This window comes from Populus alba, chromosome 6 (genome assembly GCF_005239225.2).
Source record: "Populus alba chromosome 6, ASM523922v2, whole genome shotgun sequence".
NCBI classification, from domain to species: Eukaryota; Viridiplantae; Streptophyta; class Magnoliopsida; order Malpighiales; family Salicaceae; genus Populus; species Populus alba.
In genome coordinates, this window is record NC_133289.1 from 8,012,698 (window position 1) to 8,034,466 (window position 21,769).

The 21,769-nt window shown below is 34.7% G+C and overlaps 4 protein-coding genes across 6 annotated transcripts; 1 reads left to right on the forward strand and 3 right to left on the reverse strand.

Annotated features, from left to right (window-relative positions):
- Positions 1-103: 103 nt before the first annotated feature.
- LOC118048387 (uncharacterized) lies at positions 104-1,092 on the reverse strand. The gene has a single exon (XM_035058038.2). It carries the CDS (start codon positions 598-600, stop codon positions 262-264), a length of 339 nt encoding a protein of 112 aa, XP_034913929.1. The 5' UTR covers positions 601-1,092; the 3' UTR covers positions 104-261.
- Positions 1,093-3,165: 2,073 nt separating this feature from the next.
- Positions 3,166-5,048, reverse strand: LOC118048385 (probable anion transporter 3, chloroplastic). Its single transcript, XM_073409664.1, has 5 exons — positions 4,528-5,048; positions 4,212-4,358; positions 3,777-3,914; positions 3,624-3,657; positions 3,166-3,519 (listed from the first exon to the last, which is right to left on the reverse strand). Exons 2-5 carry the CDS (start codon positions 4,215-4,217, stop codon positions 3,350-3,352), a joined length of 348 nt encoding a protein of 115 aa, XP_073265765.1. The 5' UTR covers positions 4,218-4,358; positions 4,528-5,048; the 3' UTR covers positions 3,166-3,349.
- Positions 4,269-4,842, reverse strand: LOC140955674 (probable anion transporter 3, chloroplastic). Its single transcript, XM_073409695.1, has 2 exons — positions 4,528-4,842; positions 4,269-4,358 (listed from the first exon to the last, which is right to left on the reverse strand). The coding sequence occupies exons 1-2, from the start codon at positions 4,840-4,842 to the stop codon at positions 4,269-4,271; spliced, it is 405 nt and encodes a 134-aa protein (XP_073265796.1).
- A 7,052-nt stretch (positions 5,049-12,100) lies between the features above and the next one.
- Positions 12,101-21,433, forward strand: LOC118048384 (uncharacterized). Of its 3 annotated transcripts, none has more exons than XM_035058033.2 (20): positions 12,101-12,361; positions 12,454-12,672; positions 12,986-13,094; positions 13,207-13,572; positions 13,658-13,713; positions 14,063-14,309; positions 14,393-14,448; positions 14,641-14,890; positions 15,056-15,219; positions 15,363-15,505; positions 15,580-15,681; positions 15,909-16,047; positions 16,280-16,366; positions 16,442-16,603; positions 17,244-17,600; positions 18,178-18,362; positions 18,453-18,571; positions 19,728-20,038; positions 20,355-20,573; positions 20,978-21,433. In XM_035058033.2, the coding sequence occupies exons 1-20, from the start codon at positions 12,308-12,310 to the stop codon at positions 21,296-21,298; spliced, it is 3,666 nt and encodes a 1,221-aa protein (XP_034913924.1). In that variant the 5' UTR covers positions 12,101-12,307; the 3' UTR covers positions 21,299-21,433. The 3 variants fall into 3 exon arrangements, with proteins under 3 accessions (XP_034913924.1, XP_034913925.1, XP_034913926.1); XM_035058034.2 differs by having other exon boundaries at positions 18,181-18,362; XM_035058035.2 differs by lacking the exon at positions 12,101-12,361 and having other exon boundaries at positions 12,534-12,672; positions 13,005-13,094.
- The last annotated feature ends 336 nt before the right edge of the window (positions 21,434-21,769 follow it).

Genomic DNA, 21,769 nt, shown 5'->3' on the forward strand with positions numbered 1-21,769 from the left:
TTGTAGGTACGGGAGTAACCGTACCGTGATTCAAAAACACCAAACTTGCATGAGAAGGTTTTGGCTTTTCATTCTCAAAAAAAAAAAAAAAAAAAAACAGCGGTTCGATTCTGGAATGTACACGTTTCTATACTCAGAGCATGTAATTTAGACAAATGTTTACATTAGCGAGAAACAGTAAGGGGGAGGCAAGAATGGGGATTGAGAATTTCCACGCATGATTATTTCGGTGGTAAAACAGAGAAGGTGCTTACAATATAATCAAAATCCCTGCAAAATAGGCCTCTTTCCGAGCCTCTTGATTTCTCTATCCATCTGACCAGTGAGCATCAATCCAAACATCTTGCAATCACATCGAAAAGACCATACTGGATGCCCAAAACTTGCAGGAACATTCCCTTCCACAAAGAAATGGCTGTACCAAGCGAATCCATACCCAGCCAGCGGCACAAAGAACAAAAACCACAAATTGAAAACAAGAGAGTACAGCAATAACAGTATACTTGAAAGCGTGCCCACAAAATGCCAACGTCTTGTTGATGGTTTTGAATGTTGAGTCACATAGAAAGACCAAAACTCTTCTAAGCTCCTGAAATTCATTATCTTCGACAAGCAACAAAACAAGGAGAACCAAGTTCACGAATCTTGATTGCTTTGACTCGTAGCTCAACCTCTTGATTGGTAGATGATCTTTGAAATCCAATTATGAAACCCAGCAAGAATTCTATCTGGGCTTGGTGTGGCTACCAAGAGACAAAAGAGGGATGCAGCCTTGTGAGGTGCTGGGTAAAGGGTATAGGCTTCGAAGCTGAGACAATAATTGGAAGCAGAAAGCAAGGGATTTTTTTTTTGGCGGAGTTGACTGTAAATTCGAGCGAGAAAGTTTTCAAGATGGATTTTGGTGGAGTCTTTAAGTCCCCACCTAGCTTTTATTATATATATATATATATATATATATATAATTGAAGATCCAACAACCAATAAACATAAGTTGAGTAGTTTTTTGAGTTTGAAGGGTGAATAGTTGCTGGCTCTCATTTTTATTAGTGGAGAAATCAAAGTAGGTTTGGTGCTCCTTTGGGAAAAAATTATGTGATGGAGAAAATTTGGCATAAGATATCTAACCAAGATATAAGCAAAAAAAAAAAAAAAAAGTAAAATAAAAGGAGCTAATGTTTGTCATCAAATACAAAAAGAGGGAGACGTTCTTCTGTTTGCTACAATATTGCCATTGGAGTGTTATTGTCAACATCTATCACTCCAAATCGATAAATTTTCTATTTACCGATGGTGTGGGATTTTATATTAATATTAAGGGTGACTAAAAAAATCAAAAAAATGATTAAATCGAGAAAATAAAAAAAATAACTGAAAAAATTGAATCGAAAAAAACCCGATTAAACGATTAGAATATTTAGAAAAATATGTTCCGGTTCGGTTCGGTTTCCTGATTTTATAATGCTTAAACCGGACAACCCGAACCGAACCGGTTCGGTTTAGAAATAAAAAAAACGCTTTCCACCTATTAACCCTAGCAAATTACAGGTCACATACGCCCCCTCCCTCTAAAACAAGTATAAATAACATATTTTCTTCTAACCTTAAATTTCAACATTCCCAGCCGCCCCTCTCCTTGCTCTCTGTCTCTCACTCTCTCACTCTCAAATCTGTCTTCTTCTCCTTAAACAACAAAAATCTCTCTTTCAAAAACCTATTATCCTGTGCATTTTTGCCATTCTTACCTATTCCCTCTCGTTGGGCTCTCCTGTCTGAGTGTGTGCTGGCTTTTGTCCTCTCCGCTTTGCTTTCCTTTCTTTTTTGGCATCTCTGGTCTTTCCCTAGCTTCAAATCAATTAGTGATGAATCCTGACTATTAGATTCCATGAGAGAATTCAAATGATTGGACCTAGATTTCATTGACAAATGGAGGCAATCATACAATAAAAAGAGCCCACTACTAGTTTACTTGAATCAATACCAACACAGCTACCACCAAACATCCCCGCACCTGTTTTGCTTACCAAGAAAGGGTTTTCTTGGGATTTCAGAGAAACCAAGATCTAAAAACTCTGCACTCTCAACAATTTCTGTATCAATGTTATCGATGCTTTTCTTGTCTCTCATCTCTCAAATCTGTATTCTTCTCCTCCATGTTTTTTGATGATTTTACATTTCAATAACTTTTGATTTTGTCTTTGTTTTTTTGCAGTCAAATCCTTTTGTTTTTGTGTGCAGTATTTTTTTGCTAGGTTTAACTTCTGGACAGGAGAACAAAACGAAAATTGGAGTTGATTTTTTGGAAAATGGAAGCAAGTATAAAATTTTCGGTTTGAACCGGTTTGGAAGGGGAAAAAACTGAACTGAACCGAATAGAAATTAATGGTTTAAATTGGTTTTCGGTTCGGTTCCAAAACTCAAAATAAAATAAAATCAGTTTAATTATTTATTTTGATTCAAAACCGGACTGAACTAAAAATACTCAGCTCTACCTGACTGGAGAGTCAAGTGCTCGACTCCGATTTCAAAATCTGCTATGCACAGCCAACGTCTCGGTTTTTGGAGTGCCTTGGAGGCCTATGGAGCCGATTCCTAACAACATTACATGATAAATTTCATAATAATTGATTTCAGCAAACATGGTTCGAATGCAAGATTGTTCACGGCTGAGAACCAAGGAAGTTCAGTCCAACTTCTCATCGTTGAAGCTCGTTCATGTTTGCCCTACATGTCTTTGGAAGACCTGTCAGACTACAGTGATAATTCTGTAATTCACCACCCATCAGTCGATCTAAAGCTTTACAAAAAGATGAAGACAACATGTCATAATAAACAACAAGTTACAAAGATGATTATTTATGTTGCGTGACACTAATTTTGTCTTACAGTTTGATATTGTGTACACTAATTCCTTGTACAAGTTCATTCTAATGGACATATCAAAGTGAAAACCAACCACTAAAAAACATAAGGGATGCATTAATGCACTCAGTAAACAGACTATAACCCTAAAAGATAGCTCAACTGGTCAGGTTTTGGATTTGCTTTCCAATGATCATGAATTCAAGTTCTCTCAGGATAATTAGAGGCTTATATGGTCGTTAATTTTATAACCCGTAGGATTATTCAAGATATATATAAACTGATCTGGATACCCATATTAAAAAAAAAAAAAAATGACTGTACACCACCAATTCCCTCCATTCTAAGCATTTCATGCCTAGATTGATTTGACTTAAGATTTTAACCTGCATCAACTCATATTCTTCACCCTTTTACATAGATATTATTCATAGTTCTAGAACTGAGCTGTTTCCAGAATACTGGAAACTTCACTACACTCGAGTCTAGTCTAGAAAACTCGCTCTCCTGTAGCAAACAAGTTCCAAAAGATGGCTGTAACGAAATAGAGCCCTGCAGTGACTCTTAGGAACGCCTGAGAAGATCCTGACCACTGAACAAAATAACCTGTTCCAATGGCGCTGATTGTTGCTGCTAATGTTCCAGCTGAACTTGCTATTCCTGTACAGCAAGTCATTACATTTGGTGACAAAATCTTAAGTGCAGGTATTTAAAATAACATTGATTATCTAGTTGAAAACATCGCCAAGAAGCCCTGAACTTACCATGGAGAAATCCTGCATGCTGAGGTGCTATATCCTGATTAAAAAGAAAATAATAAATGAAAATGAGCTCAACTGGAGGGGATCCAAGTAGCTGGAGAAGCAGTGAGTCTACTCGTAGAGCTAATTAACAAGCTACATGATGGTTAAACTTACTTGCATGTTGAGAAGAAAGCCAGCTTGGCTGAGAGAGCTCAAGCTCAGTGCTATTGTCATTAGAACAGCTGCAGCCACCGGTGTCTTGGCATAATTTAAGCAGAGCAATGAAACACCAGGTCCAATGAATCCAATAGACTGCACATTTAAATATTAATCAGCCTAGCAGTCATATGAAAAGGTATCTGTCATATCAAGCGTGTCAAAATTTTACTTCAAAACCAATGTATAAGGTCTGAGCTTCCACCGTTAGGTCTTACAAAAACATACCTAAGATAAGAGAGCTCACTAATACTGTGATTTACAATCAACTCAGCTCCCCCTGCTCTCTTTTTCCTTTTTATTTATTTCTTTTTCTGGTTATTTTCCAATTAAAACAAGAATCACAGGCCAAGTATCTAAGGCACACTTTCCCTTAATGGGTAGAGGAATTACCTGCATGATCTTTCGGACTGACGTCAAAGAGTAGCCAGCCTTGATCAACGAATCGGATTATGCCCCTGCAATGTAACCAGAAATCGCCATTGTTCCCCATGGGACAGCGCTAAACCATGCCGCTTGCTTCAAGTTCACATTAAATACCTGCATTCAAAAAGAAATTTGTGATTAACTAATCATAAAAGTCTTAAATATGCTATTTACTGATTCAAAATAGCATATCGTCTCATAAGAGCTGGTTTCTAAGCACAAAGCTCTCACCATGATCCTTCGACGTTAATAAAATAAAAGATAAGAGGTATTAATAACTTACAGTGTTGATATAAAGAGGAATCCAAGATAGAAGAACAAAATATCCCTGTAATTTAGAGCGTTTGATAAGAGGAGACGTAAGTGGAGGAAGCTGGCCACTACTATTTGCTGGAGAATCAGTTTTACCAGCTTGGATTAACCTCAGCTTTGATTTGCTAGCAAAGGGGCTATCTCTTGGATCACTGGTGACCCCATCCGCCCATCTTGTTAGCCATAGAGACGAGAAGAGAACAAAAGGGCCAGAAAATCCAATGGCTGACAACATAATTGGAGTTAATAATAAGCCTACGACATTGCCACGATGAAATCCAGCCATTGAAATTCCGACTGCACTTGCTCGTTCATGGCTTGGAAACCACCTAACCACAGATAGACGAGGACATAGTTAAGCATTACTGATTTTATTTGAATGTAACACATGTATGCAACACGCGCGGGTTACAGCCATGATGGCAAAGCAGCACCCTCAGCGAGTCCCAAAAATGCACGAATGGCCAAGAGGGCGACGGTGGAGTGGTTAGCAGCCCATGGAGTTAAAAAAAAAAAAAAAACTTCTAAAAAAACAAACCATGAAATGATATTTTTAAAAAAAAATTAAAAGGTTAAAAATACATGAAATTAAAAATAAAAAAAAACAAACAGGCTAAGGGTGTGGCCTACTCACACACCTTATCTATAAAGGACTTGGCTCGTGTGCTAATGACTAATAACTATTTCTTTTCAACCAACACCTATTTTATTATGTGTCAACAAAAATATCTAAAATTATATCTTAGCATTTAAATGGTATGTTTTTCTACTTTTGACCAAGAAATTAAGTTTTCCATTTCGATAAAAATATTTTCAAATTTAGATCTTAGTCATATTATTTCAGTGATTGGACCTGTATGAATACAATTATTAAATTTTACGACTTGATTCCAAAAACTTGAAAGAAACAAAAAATAAAATATTTTACAACAAAAAAATTTTTCATTTGACTAGTTCACAAAGTTTTTAACAAAAATAATGATAATTATATATATAAAAAATGAAAAACAACTAAAGACGACTCTATTTGTTCTGAGTTCATCACAATGACAATAACTAAACAATAATTTTAAAAACTCCATCACAAACCATGAGTATTAAAGGAAATAATTTCTTTATGATGAAAAATGACCAGAGATGAACAAATATCCTCATAATGCTCGCAGGGGCAATCATAGTGGCAACATAAAGCTTCAAATATAAAAATCGCTAACAAATACAACATAAAAAATAAGGGGTCCCAAAATTAGATCGCTTACTCATAAATTGAATTTAAGCAAAAAAGTGAGCTTAATGTCATTGTCAGTAATGTGATCTGAAACAACTATTTAAGGTGACGCGGGGAAGTTTGTGCATTTCATTGAGTTTTTCAGTCCATCATCACTTGTATGTGGTTTAAACCCCACGAAAGATGATAGTGGTACAAAATAAACCTTTAAAGGAAAATAAATTTAAACAATCCATAACTTTTACCACAACTAAGCCTCGATTATTCAGAGCTTTAAATTACATTCCGAAATACTAATTCTTGAATGACGACGGTGGTGGTGGCGATGGGTAATCTGAGCTTCCCCTACTAGGCCCGGATGGAGGAATAGGAGTATATTTAGGGAGTTGTCCAAAGTTCCAACCTTTAAACGAGGAGGTGGGAGGTGGTGGTGGTGGATAATCTGAGCTTCCCCTACTAGGTCCGGATGGCGGAATAGAAGTATGTTTAGGGAGTTGTCCAAAGTTCCAACCTTTAAACGAGGAGGTGGGAGGTGGTGGTGGTGGATAATCTGAGCTTCCCCTACTAGGCCCGGATGGAGGAATAGGAGTATATTTAGGGAGTTGTTCAAAGTTCCAACCCTTAAACGAGGAGGTGGGAGGAGGTGGTGGTGGTGGTGGATAATCTGAGCTTCCCCTACTAGGCCCGGATGGAGGAATAGGAGTATGTTTAGGGAGTTGTCCAAAGTTCCAACCTTTAAACGAGGAGGTGGGAGGTGGTGGTGGTGGATAATCTGAGCTTCCCCTACTAGGCCCGGATGGCGGAATAGAAGTATATTTAGGGAGTTGTCCAAAGCTCCAACCCTTAAGCAGTAGCCTTGGAGGTGGTGGTGGATAATCTGAGCTACCTCTGCTAGGCCCAGATGGAGGAATAGGAGTATTCTTGGGAAGTTCTCCGAAGTTCCAACCCTTTAATGGCGATGATGAATCCACTTCAGCAAGGCAAAATGCAAAGCTTATTGCAAATAAAAGGATGAAGGATATCCATGATGGATGTTGACAGAAAAACACCATCGTTTTTTCTATCGTTGTGGACGGAGTCTGTAACTTCTTGATCTCTCGTTTTACGGTCTCACGGTATTCCCAGTCCCTTTAAAGAGGTGCCAGAAACTAAAATGGGCATTCTTTATTTGGAAGTTTCATGCAATTTAGGAAACAAATTAAATAAATTTATTCGAACCAGAAAGGGAAGCAAATCTTCTTTCCTCGTTTTCTTTTTCTTTTTCTATTTATTCACCTTGGTATGACTGCATATCCTTACACGGTTTTAACATAATTATGAATGGGATGATTTAATTTCCATAAATAGCATTATTGAATTACGGATCATGATTTGCTTAATTATTGAAATAGATATATCTATCAAATAATCGAAAATTTTAATGCATATCCTTACACGGTTTTAACACAATTATGAATGGGATGATTTAATTTCCATAAATAGTATTATTGAATTACGGATCATGATTTGCTTAATTATTGAAATAGATATATCTATCAAATAATCGGAAATTTTAATTATATCATTGGAATTTTCTTACTGTTTTAAGATAGAAAAGAAAAAAACAATAAAGATAAAAAATAATTTATTTTTTTTATATTTCTTGTTTTGAGATTCTTTACATCTATTTTTGAATTTTTTTGTCAAGGTTGGTCATTTAATAATTTAAATAAATTTTTAAATTTAAAAGTTTAAGATTAATCACTTAATAATTTTGATTTTTAAAAAAATTTCATGTAAATATTGGTCATTTAATAATTTTGAACTCGGTTTTTTAAAAGTTAAAATTGATCATGAGATCGTGATAAATCTATAATATATAAAAAATTCATTTACAATGAACATAACATTAAAATGATGAAGTTAAGAAAAATAAATAAATAAAATATCTCAATTAATTTTAGTTAACCTACTAAACCTGGATCATAAAAATAATATAATTCAATTGAAAACAAATCAAAGCACAATGGAGAGCAGCTCCCTCAGCTTACCATTGGCCTTTTATATTCCCATCGTCAGCCACTACTATTCCTCTTTCCCTTCTTCTTGTCATTCTCCCTTTCCCTCATCTTCTACATTCTCCAGTGTTCATGTTGCATGTGAACAGTGGAGAGTGACAGGCCTTCAACATTTCCATCATCCCTTAGTCTATCACCATCGCGCTACTCTTCCCCATCCCCATCCCCCCCTTCTCCTTCGTTTAGGTTGCTCTCCATTACGGTTCTGCAAAGTGAATAGTGGAGAGTGTCTCCATTATTCATGGTCGGACCGTGTCCGGCCTAAACTGAAATGCCCAGTGTCTGGGTCTGACCCAGTAAAATAAAAAAACTATAATTTTTTTTTCAAATATTGTGTTTTATTTGAAAAACTAATGTTTAATATTATTCAATGACATTATATAATTATATTAGAAGGAGATTGCATGATGACATAGCATTTGCAGAATTTGATCGCAGTCCCAATTTTGTTCCTGACGTTTTTTTACCTGATGTAATGATATTTTACCTGATGTTGTTGCATGCTCGAGAAGTCATGGAAACTGTATCCTTGTCAGATTGATTTCCGTACATGATGGAATTGCAAATAGTTTAATGGAACAATAAAAACAAATTTATATAAATTATTGTTTATTTCATGATGTAATAACAGTAGTTAAAATGTACAATATTTCAATTAAAAATCATCAATATTAATATATGTCTTTTTTAGTTATTAAGGGGCTTGTTTGGAAATGTGGTGGCAGTGGCGGTTCAAAGTGCTTTGCTTTTAGAAATGCAACAAATTAAAGTTTTTTTTTTTTTTAAAAAAAAAAATCATTTTTGACATTAACACATCAAAACGATCTAAAAATATATTAAAATTTTTATTTTAAACAGAAATAAATCAAAAAATTTTTTGGAAACGAAGGTTTGTATCGTGTTTCCAAACACTCTATAAACAAGAAAATAGTAAATCCAATTAAATAATAAAAAACTCATTGTTGAGCGCCATAAGAAAACTACAATTATTCTCGGTTCATAACTAATTTGATAGTTCAAACCCTTAATTAGATTTTTCTCAAATGATGATATTAAATATCGGTGTTACTTTATATCTAAAAAATATAGCTAAAAGTAGAACGCCTTCTTTTTTATAATCAGGATATTTAAATTTTGTCTTTTTTATCACCAAATTTAATTTATTCAAAAAGAAAAACTTAGTCATGCTACCTTCTTGTTCTTGTTATTGTTCTATGTTTCCAAATATTATACAACAATAAGATATCTACACCAAGAAATATAATAGAGTCATTAAAATATTGAAAACTTCAACTTTTAATTATAAATTTTAATAATTATAAAATTATATTTGATTTTGTCAAAACAAGATGCTCCATAATTATACTAAAAATATAGGATAGAATATAACCTATTAATAAAACTTTTAATAAACATTGAAGTGGGATTAACAATTCATAAAGTGAGAATAAAACCAACCTTTAAAAATTAATAAAAAGAGTGTGTATATTTTGTTTTGAGAAGTCTATGTGTTTTTCATCTTGAAATAATTCATCAATAAAAATCAAATTCAAATTTCATTATGATTCCGTTTTAATATTCTACACATAGTATTCAAGTTAAAAATGAAAAATTACATTGAATCTCTTATAGTTTGATCTATTTTTGTGAAATTATACTTTACATTCTCAATTTTAATATTTTATAACACTTTACTTCCTCCAGCTTGGATGTTAAAAAAAATCAATAAAAAATATTAGAATATTTACATATTTGCTATTATTTTAAACTTAATGACTAAAAAACTCATTTCAATTAAAAATAATAAAATTACCACTACGTGACCGTTGATAAATATTTTGGAAAAAATAGCCTTTTAACAATGGCTTTATATTTATAAAAGGCCATTATGTTAATGTCTATAACAAATTCAATCTCTATTCCCACAAAATTTCCACAACCATTAACAAATGCTCTCTCCCAACCTTTAACATTTCTAACAAACACAGTAATCAAATTAAAAAACATGCCAATAAAATTTTCTCAATAATTATTCACCATTTCAATCAAGCCACCCAACACCATTACAACTCAAAATCTACAATTGTATTCGTGCAATCTATCTCACAAAACCCATTACACATATTTCCAACATAAAAGTTAGTGCACTTACAAGTAATAATAGCCCAAAAACACATATCGCCAAATAAAAATCCAACTCACTTAGAACTAACAACAACATAAAATACACATTATCAACAATAACCTAAAATTTATAGCATATGTTGTTGAATACATGTCATCATATTCATCAAATGTTATTAGCCTTTAAGTTTAAAACAACTTAGATGGATTAAAGTCCAATAATTAGAAAGTGTGTGTGTGTGTGTATAGTTGTCAGGATATCGAAATCAAGATGCAAATAAAAACAAGCTATTCTACAAATATGATGACAAATCATGTAACTGTACATTTATTTCTTAGTGTAAATCTATTAATGACAATGAATTAATTGTTGGAGTACGAGAAGGTGAATCACAAATGATAATTAATTTTAATATTTATAATTATGATATTATTTATTATGATCAAATGAAATGAATAACACTAGAAATTTATATTTGAGTTGCAATAAACATAAAGTCAAATCCATGTTTAAACCTTTCATGACATTAATAAATGATCCATAAAATATTGTTCATAGTATCTAATAACAACCAAAGATAAACCCATCAAATCTATATGTTCTTTTACATACTTCAATCAATGCAACTAGTCTGGGTTAGTGTTGAGATGATGAAGCTCCAACATAAAAAATCATCCTCACCACTGCTTATTTTCCACTCATTCTTTGATTATCAGGCGCCATCAAACTTTTAACAAAACATAAATAACCTTTTAAACATCAATCCATTTATTTTTCTATTTTTTTAGTAAATTTCAACTCCTTTATTATTGGAAGGAATATAGTCATCATCTTCCTCCTGCTCATCATTTTCCTTACATGCGCTACAAGTGACAACATTAAGCCCTTTACTTCTTTCATTACCAAAACTGTCATCATTTATATTCATGCCATATTATCAACATTTATATCAACACAACAACAACATCATCATTAAAGTCCAAATCATTTGCATCAAATTTAAAAATAACTTTGTTTTTAACATCAATGTATTTGAAGTATTTTTTTTTCTAGTTTTCTTACTGTAATCAAGCTTGCCTATGAAACACCTTGGCATCCTCATTGTTAGATAACCAACAACATGATCAATATCAATATAGAGATTCACTTGTGTTTGCTTGTTTTTTTACTTTCTTTTTTTAAATTAATATTTTTTCAGTTTTATCCTTCAACATTTATTTAATTGGAGATTGGACTCCGTTATCTATTTTTTATTTATAGATTTTTCACTTTTTTTTAAAATGACTTAAGTTATTTTAAGCATTTTTATTTGTCATTCTTTGTGAAATTTAGTTTTTAAAAAAAGAAATCTTGTTTTTTTATTAAATTACATTAAGTATGAGATGCTAACTTTATGATATTTTATTTGATTTGCTTTCTAGGTCATTGCTCTGATGGAGCGTGCGACCTTTTTTTAGTATCATTGTATAGCCTCTCAAAGTGGGCATTAAAACCATCTTAGTGAGCACTTTCTAGTGGTGGAGTGATGTCCGCATCGGAACGATGATGAGTTTCCAATGATTTTTTATCTTCTTCATCCCGAGATGATATTTACAACTTATTTTTTTTTATAGTTAATAATTCCAACAAAATCTTTCTCGCTTTATTTACTATTAATTATTTTTTTTATCATATTATTAAATTAATCGAGTTTATTGAACTTAAATAAATAAATAACTAGAGTTTTAGATTTTGGTAGTTTCTTTAAAAATATTGGCATTAATTAAATATAATTTTTTTATATTAAAAAAAAAATTACCCCAACCCACGAAATAATGTGAAACTATCTAGTCCTTTCTATAGTGAATGAGAACACAAAATATAATAGAATGATTATTTATTATGAAAATAAATATACATGTAATAAGAAATGTTAAATATTTAGAAAAATGTAGAAGATATTACAGTACTAATCTAATAATTTATACATATTCTTAAAATTTTTAATATTTATACCAACTCATACGTAATAATTGTATATTCTTATACATTATCTTTTTTCATTTACTGTTATAAAAAAACTTGTTTTTTCATACAAAATAAACATCAAAAAAAGAATTTCCAATCATTTTCTGAAAAAAATTCTATCTCCAACAAACAAACGCAATTTTCCTAAATTATGTAACGCATAATTTAATAAAAATTCCTCTCATTTACAATTTTGAAGAGAATTCCCGCTTCATTCCTCTTCAAAAAGCCTAACGTCTACAGCCTACCCTATAAAATCTCTCTAGTCGTAAAAAATCTCCTCTCCCTCTCTCTCGCATCACGATTTTCTTTTTCTGAAAATAAAATAATAAAAATGAAAATCAACAATCGCAAAGTCAAGAAATCAGAAACATCGTCATCTTCAAAGGTAAGAACCATTACTAATATTATAAAGATTCCCTCAAAATCCCCAATTTTTTTAAAAAAGCCCTAATTCTGGCGTTTTTCAAAAATTTTCAGCTGGTTTTGGAAGAAATTATTGGATTAACAACGAAGAATGCTAATGGATTAGCTTCAAATACATCAACGGCAAGATTTGCTTATATTGCAGGATGTGTTGTGGTTGTTTACAATGTGGATTCAACTACTCAATCGCATCTCTTGGTGTCTCATAGACCACCCAAACCCTTGACTTGTGTTGCCATGTCACGTGATGGCCGGTTCATAGCTGCTGGAGAGGTATATAAATTTGATTTTTTAATTTGAATAGTTTATGTTATTTGTTTAATTATCTTGTAATGGATTACAACCAATTAGACGTGATTGCGAATTGAATTCGAATTTTTATGATAGGAGGAGGAGCTTTCGTGATTTTGAATGAAAATTAAGTGATCATAATGGTATAAATTAGTGATTAAAAGTCCGGGTTGTAATAGGATAAAATATTATGTTTAATTCAAGGAATATGTGTTTAACAAGTTTTTCAAAGAAGTTAGGTTGTGATTTAAGAAAGGTGTTTTTTTATCTGTATGCATCTAATATGATTTTGCAGTCTGGGAATCAACCTGCAGTGTTAGTGTGGGACTGTTCGACCATGAGTTTTGTATCTGAACTGAAGGGTCATCTTTATGGAGTTGAATGTATTGCTTTCTCACCCAACGGTTAGTTCCGATCAATCAATTTGATGCTTTTGTTTCTCAGTGGTTCCTGTCACGGCTTATTAGAAATTTTATCTGTACGTGTTTCTTGTTTTTTTTTTTTTGGTATTTCAAGGAGAGCATGTTGTTTCGGTTGGAGGATACATATATCTTTGGGATTGGAGAAGTGGGATTTTGGTGACCAAGCTTAAAGCAAGTTCATCTTGTTCTGCTGTTACATCTGTGAGCTTCTCATCAGATGCGAAATTCATTGTAACTGCCGGAAAAAAGCACTTGAAATTCTGGACAGTTGGATCTTCTCCAGGGACTCGCTTAAGTAATGGGACAGGATCACTTGCAATGCATGGGAAGCCTGTTAATCTTGGACCTCAGAAAGGAAGTTCATTCATTTCTGTCACGTCTGCAATCGGGATGAATAATAGTCCTGCCACAGCTGAACAAGTTGGTGATTTGTTTCCCATTTATGTGTTGACGGATGAAGGTTGGATTTCCTATACCATCACTTTATGATGTTTAATACACTGGAGTTCTTGATGTTAGTCCAATTCTGCTGCTTTTATTTACAGGTACTTTATGCCTTGTGGATTCTGGGCTGTCAGTAAGAAAGACAGTGGACTTAAAGGTGTGGTTACATAATTATCTTATATATTCATGATGGATTCTAGATATCACCTTCTGTCTTAGCAAAGGTAGATTGTGATTTGATTCCCTAGGAGTTGATTCTGTTTTTATAGAAGCACAGGGGTCACAGCCTAATAAATTCTTCATTGACCTAATTTCAATTTTTCTATTCTGAATGCTGTGTTGTGACCCATAAATTACAATGGCTGGATTGATGGTACTTTAAGTTTTGTATTGATAGATTAAAGCTTTTTGAATGGGAAAGAATCAAAATTACACAATGTCTGTTAAATACATCATTCTTTTCTGATTTCAGCCTTTGTTTTACAATTTTAAATCTTAAATTGCAGGTAGAACAAGGCTATGCACTATCTGCATCCGATAAGCTCATTGCTTGTGCTTGTTGTAATGGAATTGTAAAACTCTTTACTAGTGAGACACTCAATCATGCCGGAACTCTGCTATATTCGAATGCCAAAAGTTTCCGGGGGGACACTAATTTTCATTTTCAGACTATAGAAGTTGAAAAGGATTCTCAACTTGTGCCTGCTCTGCCTGATGCAATTGCTTGTCAATTCTCTACCTCAGAAAAGTTAGGTAAGCGTTTAAGTGTTTATTGTCGTATTGGTGTGAATCCACCTTGATTGCAACTTAAAATAACCACTCTTTGTGCTTTGTAGTGGTTGTTTATGGAGATCATACTCTCTATATATGGAATATTCATGATATGAAAGAGGTAATTGCTTAATGTATATTCTTGGTTCTTGTAGTTCTTGTTTATTTGCTTGAAAAGCTTATACATTTAATTTATTTTCTGTTCCATGCATGTTGATTGCTTGTTGCTCAAGATCGGCTTCCAAAGTTATTTTAATGGAACTTGTACATAGATTGCTAGCTCATTGCAACCTAACCTTTCTTATCCTTCCAGGCAACGAGGTGCTATGCATTAGTTTCACACTCTGCATGCATTTGGGATGTCAAGAATCTTTGTTGTGAAAACATGCACGATCCATCTCTAGCATGTGTTGCAAGAGGTTGTTCTGGTGGAGTTTCATTTGCAACATGCTCGGCAGATGGTACTATTAGGTTGTGGGATCTTACTTTGCAATCCAATTTGGTAGAGGATGATGCAGATCATCAATCCTTGAATGCCAAACAAGTGGGTGGCACACGTTTAGGTAAATTTCCAAGATTGCAATGACCATCACACTTCTTTAAAAATGTATATGCACAGATGCATGAACAATGTTAAGATCATGTGGCAAGCCTTATAGTAGTTACTTGTTGAACTCATCTTGGTGTTTTTGCCTGGTTGACTGTCTCCATTGTCCTTGTTGATGCAGTAAGTTCTGGGATTTTGGAGCGAAACACTGCAGAGGCAGGAGTTGACACTCAAGGGTTTCGGTCAATGGCTGCTAGTTCAGATGGAAAGTACTTGGTTGCTGGTGATTGCGAGGGAAATCTTCACATATATAACCTACTAACTTCTGATTATGCATGTTTTCAGGTAAAAATTAGGCATCTAATTATCATTTTGAAATGCTTACTTCAAGAGATAAATCAATATAAACCAATAAGTTATGTTTTTGCACGACAGGAAGTTTAAGTACAATGTGACTTATGATGAATAAATATGGGCTATTGTGGCAGGGCATTCATGAGGCAGAGATCCTCTCATTGAGCTTCAGCTTGTCAAGCAAGAAACGTGTTATTTCTGGAGATGTGGTGGATAGCAATTGCTTCCTTGCATCAGGGGGGCGAGATCGAATTATCCATCTTTATGACGTCGAAAGGTTAACTTTACCTAGTTCATGATCTTTTCAGCCTGTTTGTTCTTGTGGTTGATTAGGTTTTCTCTACTTTTCAGGAATTTTGATCTCATTGGAAGTATTGATGACCATTCAGCTGCCGTGACTTCTGTAAAACTCACTTTCCATGGCCATAAGATTCTCAGTTGCAGTGCTGATAGGTAGGCCACTACATATTCACTTTTTTATATGCATTAAGAAACCTTTGAAACTTTAATTTTCATGAGAGAGCTTGCAAAAAAGAATGGAATGAAATCAATCTATTTTGGCATTTGAAATGAATGACTTTTTTTTCATGCATTAGGTCAGTTTTAAGACAAATTATGATTGGTATTACATTTTTTAGCTGGTGCTCTTTCGTAGTTGACCTTGTTGTTTCTTTCAATAGGTCACTGGTGTTCCGAGATGTTTGTGTTGCAGAGAGCTGTTGTAAGATCTCTCGACGTCATCATCAAATGGCGTCTCATGGAACCGTGTATGACATGGCTTTAGATCCAGCAATGGAGTTTGTTGTTACTGTTGGGCAGGTAACTAACCTTAAAAGTTTCCTAAACAGAAGTGAATTATTTATGATGAGTGGGTAGCGGAACTTCCAGTGTCCACTACCGGTTTAAGTGCGCCCAATCAAATTGCTCCCCATGTGTTTACATTATGCAAACAAAGCATCTGTTGATTTAGCAGCCTATGACACAAGTAGCAAAGTCTAGTTTTTGGATGCCAGAACTTGCATGGTTATTGATTTAGTTGATCTCCTAACAGGATAAGAAGATAAACACATTCGACATTGCTTCTGGGAAGCTAACTAGATCATTCAAGCATGATAAAGATTTTGGAGACCCAATAAAGGTGAGTTGCATTAATGATTAGCTTGGCAATGCAGCATCATCATGTTCAGAAGCTGAGAATAATCATGTTTTACAGGTCTCAATGGACCCAAGCTGCAGTTATTTGGCATGCTCCTACTCTAACAAGTCTTTGTGCATGTATGATGCTATCAGTGGAGAGTTGGTCACAAGAGCTGTGGGACATGGTGAAGTAATAACTGGTGTGATCTTTTTGCCTGACTGCAAGCATGTGGTATCTGTGAGTCCTTATTATGCCATTAGTTCTTGATTAACATGCATCATGTCTATGGAATCTTCTGTACTCAACCAACTCATAATTATGCATATATTTGTAGCTTCATCACCATGAGTCATCAGGCTTCTATAATCTAATGATGCAGAATACTGTCTCTCTCAACATAAATCAGTTTGAATGTATAATCATACGACACTTTTCTGGTTCATGTTAGAGGTTTAACTGATTTTGAAAAGCATCTATATTGGATCTTCATTGATTGAATAATCATATGACACTTTTCTGGTTCATGTTGGAGGTTTACCTGATTTGAAAAGCATCTATATTGGATCGTCATTGATTGAATAACATAGCATGAGGATAAATAGGAACCGTTCCTTCTTAACTTTTCTCATTACTTTCACATAGGTAGAGATCTAAAGGTAGATAGGAAAATTCGTTCGTGTTGGTAAGGCAAGATGTGCGGGCTTGCATGCATGCGATTCGTTAGCCAAAGACCTTTTTGACAGCACCATCCTATGATCCCCTTCAAGATCACTGATTTTTATTTTTCTGATTGGTAAAAATGATTTTTTTTTTAACATGGCTTTTGCATAGCCTTTCCTTTCTCATATGATGCACGCATCCCTAACTTTGTTGTCAGGTTGGGGGCGATAGTTGTATTTTTGTGTGGAAACTACCGAGTCGTATGTCTTCCAGGATGCTGCAGCGAATGAAGGAAAATGCTGTTCCCTTGTCCCCAAAAGACCTAGGCCCACCATCTGCTTTTAATCAAATCGTGTTTTCTGAAGCAGAAGACCAGCAGTGCACATACAATGCTGAAAAAATGCTTTTGCCTGAAAACTCCAACCAATTTGGAGAAAAAAAGTTTTATCAAGGAGAGCGGCCTCCACGGATCTCAATGTTTAGATTTAGCATTTCAAGACTTCCAAGATGGGCACAAGCTAAAGTTGAAGGCTCTAATAGTGTTTCAAAAAATCCAGATTTCGCTTCATTTCAGGTAATTTTATAGGACCTCAACATACAAATATGAAAACATGTGTTGTTAGGTTTTTTGTTTGTTAATAAAATCAAAATTCATATTCCTTATCGCACTTTTGCTTGCATTATAATATTTCACTTCAGGATTTTTATCCCAACATGTTTCATTTTAGCACACTTTTAAGTGAGACTTTTGAACTTCGTTAATCTCCAGAAATATTTTTTTATATTTATAGAATTTAAGAATGTACTGGATAACAGACATCTGTGCTGGTTTGAGATGATCAAGAAAACAATGGATCATACTATTTATGGCATCAGTAGTAACTCACAACATTATAAACATTAGGACTTCATATACCATGTATATTGAGTTGTTCATCAATCAAATGCTGTTGATTCCGCTAAATAAAAACTCTTAAAATTTCAGTTGGAATTATTTTTCTAAATGTAATCCCTTACTTTATCTGTGTAATAAGTTTTTACTCATTCTTCTAGCTCTGTAGCAAGTTTCATGAAGTATAGATATTCTGTGCATTTTTTATTCTGATTGCTATCTTCTCCTTTATGGTTCCTACTGTTGATGCCTACCACAGCAGCAACTAGAACTAAAAACTTGCCTGCCGGACGTTGATGGTGGGGAATGTGGTGCATTGTGCCCAGAAGTTCAAAGTCCACTCGGTACTGTTTTGGGAAGCAGGGAGTCAAACATCAGTAGCTTATCTGGAAGTTCTGCTAGTGAAAACAACCAAAGTTCACCAATGCCTCTAGATACTCTTAGGTGAGCAAGCAGTAGTGATGTCGATTAACTATTTGTTGGAAATAGTAGGCACTCTATTCTCTCCTTCTCATTGCCACATTTGTGCTTCAGTTGCTTTGCCATGGACAAACGTTGGCTGAATGTCTATACTGTATGTTTGGATCCACTCAATTCTCCGGAGATGCCTCATTTAGCAGATCCGAACATGCTAGTTGCCTCACCAAATTCGAGTAAGGCTGATCTTATTCTCCCACATCACATCTTAGTCACTTTTCTTGGTGAACAAAGCTGGCACAGAGGATAAATATGACAGTTTTCAAACCAAGCCTACTGTAACTTCTCTAGGAAATATTATGTTGACCAGAGGGGATACGCATATCAAGTAGCACACTTTGAAGACCTTAAGTTGCTTTATGCATCACCTTGTCATGGATTCACGTGGTTGTATCAATATTCCTTCACTGTCTCCCACTCAGTGCTTGGAAAATTCCAGTAAATGTGATTTCCCAACCCATTAGGATAGGTATTTTTATAAGAACCGCAATATTATGTAGCACACCGGTACTAGTTATTAAGCACTCCAACAGGCTACACAATGACTTTGGAGGAAGCATATTTCTCTGGTTTGTCTCGAACACTGATAAACTCAATGGGTGCTAGCTAGGTGACATCATTGTCTGCAAATTGAGCCATTGTGTCATCGCTGGTTTAATTTACAGTAGTAATTCTTTCCATCACTAATTGAAGTAAAATTCTATCTGGTGTATTGATGAAGTTGGTTTGATAGACCTTTTGCCTAAATAATCAAATTTGTCAGTGTTATTATGATCCTTGTGGTTGTGGAAAAAAAGTTCTAGGTGCAGAGACAGCTATTTTTATTGGCCCCACTTGTGCATTTCTATCACATGGTTCTCTCTTTCGTTGCAACTTGTCTGTGTCATGATCCTTGTGGTTGTGGAAAATACTAGCTATACTTGCTTGAATCATGTGCTAGGAGATTTCATTTTGAAGCTTCCTTGATATTGCTGTTTGTTGGAACATTTCTCTGGTAAATACTGGTCATCCTTTTGTGTTGCTGACATGGAAAAAGGATGGGCTCGGAGTTTATACCTTTTAATTTTAGGTAGATCAGTTCCCCCTCTTGTTTGTGATTTAATATTTTGTTTTCATTTTCGCTTTCTCACAGCATCTACTAAATTAAGCTAAATGGTGGTGCTGTGATTATAATATGATACGCATCTCCTGACTAGGTGTTTTGCGAAGCATCTATTGAAGGCGAAGTTTATAGAACATTAAAAGTCCATGATTAGAGATTGTAAGTCATTCCTGTTTTAAAATGACTTTCTTCTTCTTATAACGGGTTTGTTGTATAACAAAATTCAACAGAAATACCAAGTAATGGTGAGTGCTCTTCCGCGCAAGCTAACCTTGCTGTAAAAGAGGAGCGCAGAGCTAGTTCAAAAAGACATGCCTGTTCCAATAATTATGGCTTTCTTGGGAAAAGTGAAAATTTATCTGGCATCCACATTACAAGTAAATGCCATAAGGCAGTTGCTGGTCATGTGACAGAGCAGTTGCATTCACATAAAGCGGGATGCCAAATTCAAGAAGCAATGGAAGTCGAAGCTGATCATATGAAGTCAGAAGGAAGTGATTTTTTCAAGCATTATTTTGGCAGTTTATCAACCACATGCAAGGTTGGTACTATTTTTTGCAGTATATGTGGAAAATATTTCTTCTTATTTTGGGGACTGGGCAGGGGTTTTGGTAAACACAAATGTTACAAACTGCTGCATGATAAGGAACAGAGATATTTTGACCACTTTTTTTGAGAATTAGATTGTGAGAAATTAAACTGATAGGTATATTTATCCAAATAGAGTTCGATGACATACTAAAATAATAGGACAGAGGAAATATAATACAATACCAATGTTTCGTTGACCCAAATAATTAGGACGTGAAGCTTTACAGATTTACAGTGATATTCACCATGTAATATCTTGTTTACAGGTGGCTGGAAGTAACCCTTCTGTTCGAAGAAGGTACTCTGCAAAATATGTGGTGCGCCAGGACTATGCTGGAGGAGGCAAGAGCCTGTTTGACACACCTGTTCAAAATCTTCACAATAAAATCTCGACCTGCAAGGCAGAATCTGTCCCACATATTACCTTAGAGGATCCAATGACCCAGAATCCGGAAGAACAGAAACAGAGAGAATCTTCTGAACAGGTCTGTCTTTCAATTTGTTTCAAATCCTCGTGGTTCATGTTCTTTTGTTGTACTTAAATTCACAGACCTTCTTGGAAAAAGTGAAAACTAGAAAGTAGAAGGTAAAGGTTTTGATGATTACGCGTGGGTTTTTATTTATTTATTTATTATATCTAAGAAACAATATTTGCGTTTTTATTTTTTTACTATGGATAATTCAAGTACCATGTGTTGAAGATGGATATGTTTCTTTTGGTTTAATGTATTATCCAGACAAATTATGAAGCACTTAATCAATCACATGAAACGAAATTTCGACGTTTCAAGAACAGCTTCAAGGAATTAATGTGTTCGTACTTCCTACAAAGAAAAGACAACCCCAGATCGCTACATTGAATTGTTTTGACTGTTTATGCCTCTTGCAGGACCTAAAGAACTCAACACAGGGCTATGCTCTCTCACAAGGTGAATTGACCAACTGCGATCTCGCAGAAGATTCTTTAAACATGAAATTAACAGAGGCCATGGATCAAAAGGAACGCACTCCTGAAACTGAAGGAAACAATCTGCAGCAAAGACTAACTGCATGCTGGGAAGCACTAATAAATTTGGACAATGCAGCTGACAATGCAGTCCATTTATTTTCAGAATTAGGAACTATGGCCTCCACAGAAGAAATATCAAACAGTCCCGGAGCTAAGTTACATGGCGACTCCACAGAAGAAATATCAAACAGTCGGAGCTAAGTTACATGGCGACTCCACAGAAGAAATATCAAACAGTCCCGGAGCTAAGTTATATGGCGATGCAGGGAAGCTACTTCCATCAATCGCCAATAAGCTCAATGCAATTGCTGAACTGGTGCAATGTAGGAGCCACATTTCATGCAAGAGTAGGGTTGAAGTTTCAGGACTGGAACCTTTGTTAGGAACATTTGCTGAGAGTCTATCCGAAAGGGTAGTTGAGATACTGAAGAAGAACCTAACCAAGAGCAAGGATTAACTTGTTTTTCATCTTCAACGTCACAAAACTAAAGGTTCTAGACCCCACAACTTGAGGAGAGAGCCCATGTAAAAGAAAAAGGGTTCAAATTGCGGACCAACTGCCAACTCGGCTCAAAGAGGAGGTGGGCCTGCTAATGCTTTGTCTGGCCCATTGATAGCCTCATTGCCACAAGTTTTGTGAAGCCATGATCTTGATGCACTGGAATCAGCAAG